General features: G+C 37.7%; 1 protein-coding gene across 3 annotated transcripts; it reads left to right on the forward strand.

The window, feature by feature from the left end:
- Positions 1-5,338: 5,338 nt before the first annotated feature.
- LOC146657815 (membrane-bound ghrelin O-acyltransferase mboat4-like) lies at positions 5,339-12,388 on the forward strand. Of its 3 annotated transcripts, XM_085426170.1 has the most exons (4): positions 5,339-5,639; positions 6,391-6,549; positions 9,143-9,367; positions 10,611-12,388. In XM_085426170.1, exons 2-4 carry the CDS (start codon positions 6,545-6,547, stop codon positions 11,557-11,559), a joined length of 1,179 nt encoding a protein of 392 aa, XP_085282296.1. In that variant the 5' UTR covers positions 5,339-5,639; positions 6,391-6,544; the 3' UTR covers positions 11,560-12,388. The 3 variants fall into 3 exon arrangements, 2 of the variants coding, with proteins under 2 accessions (XP_085282296.1, XP_085282295.1); XR_014914105.1 differs by lacking the exons at positions 9,143-9,367; positions 10,611-12,388 and having other exon boundaries at positions 6,433-7,821; XM_085426169.1 differs by lacking the exons at positions 5,339-5,639; positions 6,391-6,549; positions 9,143-9,367 and adding an exon at positions 9,401-9,686.
- Positions 12,389-12,420: the final 32 nt, after the last annotated feature.

The following is a 12,420-nucleotide window of genomic DNA, read 5'->3' on the forward strand; positions in this document are numbered from 1 at the left end:
TCACGTGCCCATAATCTTCAATTGAGCAAGAATAATAAGGTTGGGTATGGATCCGGAATTATTTCATCAGTCGACCCGCCAAGAATACAGACAAACTAGGAACAGCACGTGCTGTGAGTGCAAGTGGTTACACCTGAACTTTAAACACGTTATTTGTGTTTTCCAGTTTCACAAACAAAGCCACAACCTGTGAGATGAAAACATGCCAATAAATCGTTGTTTAAAGAAAGATAAAAATAATCTGTAATAAAACAACTTAATCCACAACAGCTCAATAAATAGAATAAACACACAAGTAACTAAAAGAAATTACACAGAATAAAGATATTTCAGGTAAAGAAACACTAAAGGAGCTCAATAAGCTAATTGAGTGAAAAATCTTTATAAAAGGAAATGAAAAGCTATGGGAAAAGTGAATACACTGTAATAAAGTGGGTCTATAAGATAGACAGTTTAAAAAATCAGTAAAGTCAAATAAAATTATTAGAAACTGGCTTATTAAATTAGTTAAAACACACTCACAGCAAATGTCAGATGATATTAAAGTGTCTCCGCAGCTGTTTCAGATCTTGAACGTAAGTTTCCAAACCACACAGGTCTTATCTCAGTGGTGAACGCTGTCGCTCTATTCTGTGTAGATGACTCTGGGAAATATAATCTGTACACCCTTTGGTGACTGTGCAGGGATGAAATAAACTACATAAGAGAGCAGATTATTCTCTGCTGTGCTGTAAAGAGTTCTTGCATGTGGTTATTATAGATTGCTGCCTGTCCAGTCAGTGATGCAGAGAGTAGATAGCTGTTCTTCTCACCACAGCTTCAGTTGAGCTCTGATCGGTTTACTTATTTCTCTCACACACACTACTTCCTGGTGAGTCATTCAGACTTGTTTTACCTGTTACTGCCATCTCTGATTTGCAAATTTCATATTTTAAAATAGGGGTGGAAAATATGTTAATCGTTCAAAAATATAATTCACAAGTCAAAAGCATTGTGGTGCCTCACAGCAAGAAGGCAGGGTTCAAGTCCACTGGCCTTCTGGGGCCCTTCTTGCGCACTTGGGCATGTTTTCAACTGGTATTAGGGCTTCTTCCCACAGTCCAAACACATGCAATGGTGGACACCCCAGCAAATTAACCCCAACATCAGTCTATGCAGTGCTTTCTCAAGAGCTACATTTCAGACTCTATAGGCCTCAGTTAGCATGTTTAATGTTAATGGAAGAATGTCTGTTGGACACACAAGACCCAAAGTGCAGAGCATGCAAAGAAGAAAAGATAAACTTTAAGTTATTGTTGTCAACTGTGGTTCTACAAGCTACTGAATCATGGAGTTTACTTTCTCACAAAACTACATAGAGTTTGGGGAAAAGTTTATCACATGACTGTATGTGATTTAACTTGTACAATACTGCCTGCACTAAAACAAAGGTGTCATTGAAATGTGTTTTTCTAATAACAGGTTAAGGACAAATAAGGAGACCTTTGGTTTAATTCTGTTTGCATGTTACAGTTTTACAGCACAAGGAAATGGGTGTTGGAAAGAAGAAAACAAAAGTTAATAGTTAAGACACACTTGGCAAGCATCATGGTGATGTAGAAGGTAGATGTGGATGAAAGCATCTGAGAAAAACTAGCTTTCCAGGGTAAACTTTCCAGGTAAAATCCCCCCTCCCCCCTTCATTTTCCTTAATCTAAATAATATATAAATATAAGGTGAAACAATGCCTTCAAGGTTTCTAGTGTTATGCTAATGTGCTGCTAAGCTCCCACTGAATTGAGTTTCACTACAAGGCTCAGTGAAGATCTAGTGAAAAAACATTTGGCAGAAACTCAGATTTACAAACATCTGATTAAAAATTGATCGAATAATCTTAAAACGATAACAACAGTTATCAGTTGTGCATAATGTATTTTTGCTAAATAACTTTCTAGACCTCTAAAATTTCAAAAGAATTAAACACCACTGTTTCATAGTCACAGGATGTATTAGCTTTCATCAAGTAGCAACTTGATGGTGAATCATAGTTTATTAATGCTGAGCAGTTTATATGTGAGCTTGTGCCAGCCCTTTCTAAGAAAGATGCAGGTTCAGTCTACGCAGGTTGGCAGGATATCACAGGGATATCACACGCCATAAAAACTCCCACCAAAGACCAGACAGGCACAAAGTCTCACACCCACAACTACAGCCAATTCTGAAAGGGAACTTGTTAAATTCAGTTTCAAGCCTTCTTGCCTCGAGGCAACAGTCCTGACAGCTGCACTGCTAAACTCCCCAACCCTAACCCTGAACTCTAAATTACTGTTTCTTTTTTGTACCTTAACTAGTAGTATGAATATCATCCCAGCTTAATATGAGTCACTGAATAAAAGCACCAACTCACAACAGCAGTTACTACCAAACACCAGAAATCTATTTTTATTTTTTTATTTTTTTTTTGCCTGTCCCGTTTGGTTCTTTTAGAATTATTGTCTAAAGGCGAAGAAAGATGCCCAACGGATTTACTTTACCAAATGGACCATCCCAGCCTTGCCGTAATGATCTATTTGATTCATCTTTTATTGTTTATTTTATTTTTTATTTTCACTTGTTAGATACGGGACCGACTTGACTGAGGAAAAGAAAGGGGAGGATGTCTGCCAGGACAAGTAGCAGTTTAATTAAAAAATTTCTAGATGTCTAAAGGTCACCTCACCTTGAACATTTGAGACATTTGTACCATATGAAATACCACTACAGAGCCAATGATTCAAAAAAAACACCAATAGTAACAAACCAATGCTATATTTATTATATCTAAGTCATTGTGATCCACATGACCTGTGTTGTGTAATAGTGAGCCTCATAATCATTGAAATGCTTACCGCGGGAGCTCTTTAATGATGCATCATCCTGTTAATAATGCAACCCCTTAGAAACCAAACACCAAACCTCACGAGTGAAAATGCTTTCTGGTCTCCTCTCTCTGATGCTTGTGAGGACAAACACTCAACAATAGTGTCACTGAAGCAATATTTGCATAGTGTGGGTCTTACTCATGGGACTAATTGTTTTTTTGTTTGTTTTGTCTTTATCATCAGATAGACTCACTGAGATGACATTACAGGTCACAGATCTGTCTCTCTGATACCTGAAGCAAAAAGGAATCTGTTCATATACTTAAAATGATGCTCACAGGAGAAGGATGTGCTCTTTGGTGTAACATTACAATTCATGGCATAATTTTCTACTCTTTTCTTTTCCTGACTGGTCTTTGTAATTTTTTCTCTCTCTCTCTCTGTTGCAAAAACAATCAACAGTAAAGTTAAATGATATTAAATGGAACTGCTAATATACTATGGAAGTTATGATAGTTAAGGGAATCCCAGATTCGTTTTGACCCCACTTACACAATGTACATTCCCAAATTTTGAACAGATTGTTTTATTTTATTTAATGTACTTAATGTATATAATTCACTCACTTACTGCACACAATGGCCTCTTTGTATATATTTACTTACTTACTGTATATAATGTTTTTTCTCTCTATTTTTGCACAGTCGAGGAGCGTATCAGGACACATTTCACTGAGTGTTATACTTGTGTACTAGTATGCACGTGACAAATACAAGATCTTGAATGATGCAGATTCCGACTGTTGAATTAGGAGCGAGTTCTTCAAGAGGATCAGTTGGTAGGAAAAATGTGTTCAGTCACCAATGTCAAACTTTAATACGAATTCTCATTGAGCTCATCTCAGATGTTTATCCTTTGGGCTGAAATTGCCAATTTGGCAACACGGTGGGGAGGCAACAGCCTGGATGCTGCTGTCAAAACAGTGGAGATGATTTTGGACTTCAGGAGGAACCCTGCCCCATCATCCTGCCTGCCCAGTGGACATTGACGAGTCTTTCTCCCACGACTTAAAGTGGAAGCTAAATGTCTGTCCAAAAAAAAAGGCAACAAAAAAAACCCCACACACCGGAGGATCCATGTCCTGTAGCTACTGGAGAAATTCAACCTGCATACGTCAGAAGTGGTGTACTTTTACTCCTCTATGACTGAATCCATTCTCACTCATTTACCCCATAGAAATTTCCACATCTCTACAGCACTCCATATATGTTTTATATTTTATATAATATATTCTTATTTTTCTGAAACAAACTGGTTCTGACTGTAACAACAATAACCCTGAAGCCACAGAAACATTAAAAAAGTATTAAAAGTCACATTTTCTTTGGTTACAACCGAAGCTCAGCTTAGAAATGATTAGAAACTAATAAAAAAATAATATTGTCAATCTATTGTCAATTGAGGAAATCTCATAATGACAAATCTCTTGACCTTCAGAGTTTCTTCTTCGCTGGATGTTTATTTTAGAGTAAATTCCAAAAGTTTGCTGTTGACTGCTGGAGTACAAATGTCACATGCCCACGTGACTGTGTTTGACCCCTCATTTTATCTTTAACCTTTTAGCCTCCTGCTTTGTTTAAACTCATTCGTGTTTTCTACACCGTCACACAAATACACCACCACACCTCATTTTTATCTTTCATATACAGGAGTATATGAGTTTATATAAAAAGTATATTTGATTCAAGCCTATAGAAACTGCTGAAGGTCAAGGTAGAGTAGAAACCTTATCCAAACAAAGTAAGGATGAACAGTCAGTGTTTAATTTGCAAAATAAAAAGACATTTCTTTTTTCTTTTGGTTGCTACAGTTGCAGAAATATGTAAGGACAAGCTTTCTCAGACAAACAGTTACAAAACCATACAAATGTCAGTACTGTTTGTACAGACAATCAGCACTGATAAGGCCAGACAAAAGAAATGACCACTATAAAACTGCAATAGGAACCACAGATAAAACAAATATTTTACCTACATTTGATAGCAGCAGCATCAAATCTCTACTGTGCTTGCCTGAGTTCAACTGTGGTATTCAGCCTGAAATGCAGACATGGGCTCGATCGGCTGGTCGTGGGAGCAACATCGTTTTTTAATGTATCAATGTCTTTCACTTCCATTTGCTTTCTTATTTTATTTTCTTGCAAAACGGGGGCATCTATCCTTGACATACAGGTATGTACAGTATAATTATGGCCTATGAGTCCACTGATTGATTGCATCATACAATGATCTGTACTACACTGTAATCCCAAAAGTTATTTGCATTCAAATGGTTTAGCTATAATCACTGATGGTAATTAATTTTCTTTGTAAAACTAAAATCATATAACTGTCAGACAGAACTCATTGGTGGAAGCTTTTTGCACTTAACCTATATTGTTTTGCATGTGATGCACTAAAATGAATACATTTAACATGGTCCTTTCTATTTTAAGTTTATTCTAATAAATAGTTTAAGTTCAATTTTTTATAAGAGAATAAGTTTTAAACTCAACACTCAAATAATAAAAGTAAATTTGATGTTTACTGATCATGTTTAGTTGAAAGCACTTTCACTATTTTTAAGTTTTTGTTGCCCCTCCCATATTTTTCCCGGCACTGGAACCGAAGAGACGTCTGGACTTGTTTGTCAGGAAAAATTAAGACAAGTCGTTTTTGGTGGTTTTGCCTGGGATTGGACATGTTTGTTTCAGTCTACAGTCGATAGGGAGTACTTTTCCTCAAACCTCCACGCACACTGGTGAGTTAAATCTTTTTATTTCAACTTTAAGCAAAAATAGTTGCATGTTACATTACGCAAATGTGCACGCTAATTCAATCTACAGTGAACCCTCGTTTACCGCGGGGGTTACGTCCCAAAAACAACCCGCAATAAGTGAAATCCGCAAAGTAGTGAAAATTATTTATTATAAATGTTTTAAGGCTGTAACCCTCACAGCCTTAACCCCTGCTCATGCGTAATGGTTCTAGCATCTTCCTCGTCCATCCAAACCGCGCGGTTCCATTGTGTGATGTGAGCACATCCAAACCATGTTCAGGGTTAGCCCGGGTCCGGACTCCGGCCCCGGTCAGAGGAGGAGGACCAGAGCACGGCCGGGCACCTCCAGCCGTTCACACGGACAAATAAACCTGTCATTATTCTCTGCACAGCCGAGCTCTGACACTCAGCCCCTCGCTGAGGCTCGAGGGGCTGAACACCGCTCCTCTGCACCTGTACGGCCTCTCGTAAAGTTTACTTTATTAACATGTGCGCCGCTGCAGCGCCATTCTCTTTACGGGTTGCTGCCTTATCAACATTGAAGAATGGGTCAAATGCAGAGGACAAACTTCATTATACAGTTGTATGATGACAATAAGCCTTACAGATTCCCCACATTTTCCTGTTTTTATTTTATTTTATTTGAACAATTAACTTGTACTTAAATAATAAACAACATTTATAGAAATACAATACTTTGACCTTTTATACTTGTGTTACTCTCCACCAACAGGTTAACTCACAGTTCCCCCCCCCCCCCCTCCCCCCTCTGTAGAATGCTGCTGATGGTGACCTTGAAATCCCAATAGGAATCATCTTCAATGGTGAAAACGGAAGTCCAGAGCAAGAACTGAACCCCTGCCAGCTGGGGATCCTTCTAGAGGGCAATGTGGTAATGGATTCCATCTGCAGTCTTCCTTTGGCAATGTGTCTCCTGTTTGGACTGACTTATGCACTCCACTTGGAGTACCCAAAGTGCATGAAGAATACATTCCTGTTTATCCAGCAGATTATGCTGAATCTGGGATGAAACGATCCTCCTCCAAAACTCCAAAGGCTAAAAAATGAGCTTTCAATGTGTGCATAGATACATTGAATGTTCACTCTTCATTGAGCAGCTTTTTCTCAAGTTCAGGAAGTCATTATTGTGTTTGTAATTGTCTTTTTTTGTTTTTAGTGGATGGCAAAACCAGGGCTTAAAGGAGTAGTTCACTGATTTTACATACTGAGATATGTTCTTACCTTAGCTTTGAAGAGTTGATGCATACCTGTCTTGTCTTTGTGCGAGAGAAAGGCTCTCCCATATATTCCAACTACCTCCACTTTTTGCTCCTTTTAGAAGCTACCGAGCTCCTCCACGTTTTCCCTATTTATGTAAAATTACATGAAAGGTTACACTATCTAAGTTTAGATTCACTAAATTTTATGTATAGATTTTTTAAGCCGATAAAAAGGGGCACTATATTACAAGCGCGCAGTAACCCTAGTGCACTCTGGAGCATAGACTGAGTTACTGGGGGGATGAAGAAGTGCTCCTACAGTGTTATTACACCTTGTAATATAGTACCCCTTCTTATCGGCTTAGAAAATCCACACGTTAAATTTAGTTAAACTAAACTTGGAGAGTGTCACTTTTCATGTAATTTTACATAAATAGGGAAAACATGGGGGAGCTCGGTAGCTTCGAAAAGGAGCAAAAAGTGGAGGTATTTGGAATATATGGGAGAGGCTTTGCTCCATTTGCATGACTGAGGGCACGCACAAAGACAAGACTGGTACACATCAACTCGTCAAAGCTAAGGTAAGAACATATCTTATTATGTAAAATCAGTGAACTATTCCTTTAATTTCATTGTCTCGCTGGGGCCATTCCTTATTCCATAGTTTTTATTTTTCCAAGTTAAAATATTTGTGAAAACAAGTTTTACTGTTACAACTTGTTACCCAGAGTGTCGCACCAAAGTTCTTTACTTGTGATACACAGTTTTATCTGTTTAAAAGGATTGTTTTAAAGAAAATGTTTTATTGGAAGTCCAATTGTGCAAACAAAAAACTTACTGTTCAAAAAAAACTACCTCAGAGACCACAAATAAATTCTTGTCAAAAAGTGGCTAGGAACAACTGAAATATTGTGTTTGTTTCTGAAAGAAATGTCTTCTAAGAAGCGTCATGTGTAAAAATTGGAATACTGTTCAAAGGAAAACAAAAGTCTTGTTTTGTTATAAATAAAGTAGAAAACAAAAACAAAAAACACTTTAGTGGTCTTTGGTTTTGAGTGTGTTTGCCTTGACATATTAAGTTTTAGTAATAATAATACATTTAATTAAAAGACGCTTTTAATTAAACACTACGCAAAAAAGTGAGTTTTGTAATATTAGCACCACTTAAACAATTTAGTTTTTTCTATTAATATTAAGTTAACTGTACTTAAACAAATTATTTTTGAAATATTGAATACTTAAACACTTTAGGTAGCGATGACTCAATATAGTAAATTGTGACAATTTTACTTTTAAGTTTACTTGACTAAATCAGTTAATTTTTTGTTTTGGGTTGATTACTCAAATCATTTGAAGGGAATCGGTTTCCTCAAACGATTTAAGTGTATTGAACTTATCCGGGTTTACATATACAAACACTGTAACATCTGGATTGTAAATACTATCAAATGGATCACATATTTGAGTAAACATATCATTTGGTGTTTTTTTTTAACTATATGAATCAGTGTGTGTGTGTGTGTGTATCTATCTATATATATAGATATATAGATATATACACTCATACACACAAATCTTACTCTTTAGCCATTTTATTTGTTATGTTTTTGGTTTAAGGTGAGAAAATGTTACAAAAGGACATTAAATTTTTGACATCATCAGCTGAAAGAAATTTAGCTTATAGTGATACATTGCATGTCAAAAGAAAAACTGTATCATCAAACTAGAGAAGCTGCCACCTGAAATAAATTATTTGGTATTTACTAAACAAAAAAAACACTGATTAACTGGCCAATCATTGTAGTTTTAGTATTCAGGATGGTCTAAGGAACTTGTAAAGAAAAGTGTCTGAACTTCTTTAAGTTGCTTGAGGATGTTTCATCCGAGAAGCTTCTTCAGTTCTCGGTTCAAATGGTGGAGTACCATATTTAAGCCCTGTGGGAGTGTCCCCCCCAAGAGGGACAATGGACCCCTTATGATCCTTTGCACAATCAGCCAAAGTTTCAGGTGAGCTCATTGTAAAATGTAGCCCCACCCTTTCCTGAGGTCAAAAACTTTGGCTGATTGTGACCCACACCCGTTTTCACATCTTGGCTTCATGTGATTAGGCAGATTAGGGTTTAAATCTGGGAAGCTCCACCATTTGACTCTAAAAATGAATAAGTTTCTCAGATGAGAGGTGAAACGTATTCAAACAACTTAAAGCTCCTTAGACTACAATGACCTGGATGACTGAGAACCTTCAGCATGATTTCCCCTCTATAGGTACCTGTTTGTTTCTGCTGGAGGTAGTGTCCTGGCAGTCTTCACGATGGGCATCTACAGCACCCTCCTGTTCACCTCCACACTTGCCTTTGTTCTACTCGTGTGCTGTGTGGATCACAGCTGTATCCACACCTGGGCATTTGTTATGCAGATGTTGTGGCAAACCTTCTGGCACCTACTTATACAGTACAGGGAATACTACCTGCACGAACGAGTCAGCATCAGGTATTAACTTGATTTCACTCTGCCATTACAAATTACATAAACATATGGGACAGTTTTCATGCTATATCCTCCGAACCTTTCGTAAGTGAATATTCTCTAGGGTGTACAGATGTATGAATCAAGCCTGTTCAGAGTTAGGATGTTGTATAAAATATAAATAATGCAGCATGCAGTGATTTGTATGGTATCTCTATGGTATTTATTTTAAAAAAATATTTAAAACCCCTCTCTCTTCTATAACAAGTTACAGAAAGTTGGCACCTTTAAAAAGAATGAGGACCTGTGACCAGAGCAGTACATTTTTGGATACTTTAAGAAGGTGCAGTTCATGCTTAGCACATATTTCAAAATCAAGTATCCGTGATGGTATCCAGGCATCGATTATCTTCAAAGGTATCACTAATGCTTAATAGTATCTACTAGGTTTAGAACAACAGAGACAACGGCTTTTTTAAGAAAGATCATATTTACATAAGAAAGAACACATTTGCATCATGAAATTAGAAACATAACAATGTAGAACATAAAATCGTCATTTGAATTTAGTACCAAATCACAAAAGTGAGGTCTTTAAGTTGTAAGGCAATGACCCTACAGTATTAGAGAGAAAACCACAACAATCAGATGATACCCTATGGGCAAAGCACTTGGTGATGGTGGGAAGGTAACCCTCCCTTTTAACAGGAAGAAGCCTCCAGGGAGGGACAGATGTCTGCCACAACGGTTGGGAGATGAGGTGAAACTCCTGAGCAATTTATCTTGCTCAGTTATATAAGCTATGTTCTGATCTTTGATAGGATTAGAACACAGCACAGTCCCTTCAGTTTTCAAACGCGTACAGGGTTGTAAACACAGTGGCAAAAATGTTCCTAATCACACTTTTGTGAAATATGTCAAACTCAAAACGACCATGTGTTTTTCAATAAAACAATCTCTGTTGCTTGAAGCATTCAACCACATCACGTGGTTTTAGCAGCCTGTTGACTTTGTTTCGTTTCCAAGAATTGTTATGTTGTTGCCTAACCTTTCAGATGCCGTTTCCAAGAATCAACTTTGTGTGATCACAGCTCTAGAACAGCTAATGTACTAAAAAGACTCTGATATGAATGTCAGAGGCCATTTCTTCACCATTATAGATGAACTCTTAGCCTAAGTTAGACATAATGTTTTTACATCTAAAGTAAAAACATTATATGTATACAGATATCCTATTTAATCACAGCAATATCTCTTTCACTTTCAGACTGTTCTTGGCAGTGTCCACTTTGATGCTGCTCACCCAGAGAATCACCTCTGTGTCTTTGGACCTTCAGGAGAAACGAGTCGTACTGACACCATCCAAAAGGCAGACTTGTGTCACGCTTCTCCCTCTTATCAGCTATATCCTCAATTTTACCACACTGCTTGGTGGTCCTTTGGGTTCCTATGGACAATTCATTACTCTAATGGAGGGGATCAACCTCACCTCGCCACCCAGTCCTCCTGGTGTAGTTTTCCTAAAGCTGATGCAAGTGTTAATGCTAGAGTGGGTTAGATTTTATCTTGTCTTTTTTCTGAAACATCTTATCCATGATTTCAACCCTGGCATCCTCTATGGCATCCTGTCGACCTGGTGTCTTGGACTGGTTTTAAGAATACAGTATTACTCTCACTGGAAGATCAGCGAATGCCTCAATAACGCAGCAGGGTTTGGCTTTTGGGAAGATTCATCTGGGGACTATTTCTCCAAATGGAGCGGCCTATCCGATGGGGACTTCTGGACCACTGAGGCATCGATATGCATGTCACAGTTTGCTCGTCGCTGGAACGCCACAACAGCTTCATGGCTGCGTAGACTAGTTTATGCAAGGCACAAACACTTCCCACTGCTCATGTGCTTTGGTTTTTCACTGTGGTGGCACGGTTTACATTTAGGACACTTTGTGGGGTTTTTCACCTGGGCAGCAACAGTGAAAGCAGACCATCATATTCACAGGAACCTTCTCCCAAATATTACACCGACACAGAGAAAAATCTACACTTTTGTAAACTGGATAAACACTCAAATGATTGTTACCTGCATTGTTATAGCGGTAGAATTTAGAAATTCGTCTGGTTTGAGACTTTTATCCAAAACATACATAGGTCTTTTTCCACTTGTTAATATAATCCTGCACTTTATCGTTTTAAACCTCAATTCACTAGAACAGTAGTCAAACAAAGATATATTATTAAAGCAAAAAGAACGTTGACTTTGGCTTCAGGAACATAACATATAACTGGGCTTAGATTATAACACTTTCTACGTTTCAGATGCAATTATAAAACTCTAATTACACCCCTACGTCTTCTATATGAATTAAGAGGGTAAGTAGCAGCCACATGCTGTTAATCAAAAAACAAAAGCAAAAGCAAATGTGATCACCTCTATGAAAGCGGTTGTTTCAGCGGTTTCTGGGTCGGAGCATTCAGATGTAATATGGGCTACATCTCAGACTCTCATGGCAGTACAATTTTGACTGAACAGTTGTGGCTTGTTTGCCAGAAGAAAAATCTCTTTCTAAAAAGAAAGCAGCAGTTTAGGTTTGCCAAGTTTCAACTGAATGACACACAAGAAAAAAAACCAAAAAAAAAACCCAACATGGCCATAATGCACAGAACTACGTTTGGCAAAAACCAAAACACAGGATGCCGAGGACCTGGACACCTTATATTCACTGAGTCGACCTTCAACTCTTCTGTATACTGAAGTACTTTAGAGTCAAATGTGAGGCCATCTGTGTGACAGCTAAAGTTTTGCCAAAAGTGGGTTGTACAACAGGACAATGATCCCAAGCACACCTGCAAATCTACAACAGAATGATGTGTTTCTTTTTTTAGCCAAAGTGTTGCAATTGACTGGTTAAAGTCCAGTCCTCAACCTGATTGAATTGCTGTGGTGGGACCTTAAGAAACTTTTGCATAAACAAATGCCTGCAAATATCGAGCTGAAGCAACACTGTAAAGAAGAGTGGGCCGAAATTCCTCTACAACAATGTAAGGAACTGATAAACTCATAGAGAAAATGATTAAGT

This window comes from Rhamphochromis longiceps, linkage group LG12 (genome assembly GCF_057381845.1).
Source record: "Rhamphochromis longiceps isolate RC_006_pf linkage group LG12, R_longiceps_female_GT1.1, whole genome shotgun sequence".
Taxonomy (NCBI): Eukaryota; Metazoa; Chordata; class Actinopteri; order Cichliformes; family Cichlidae; genus Rhamphochromis; species Rhamphochromis longiceps.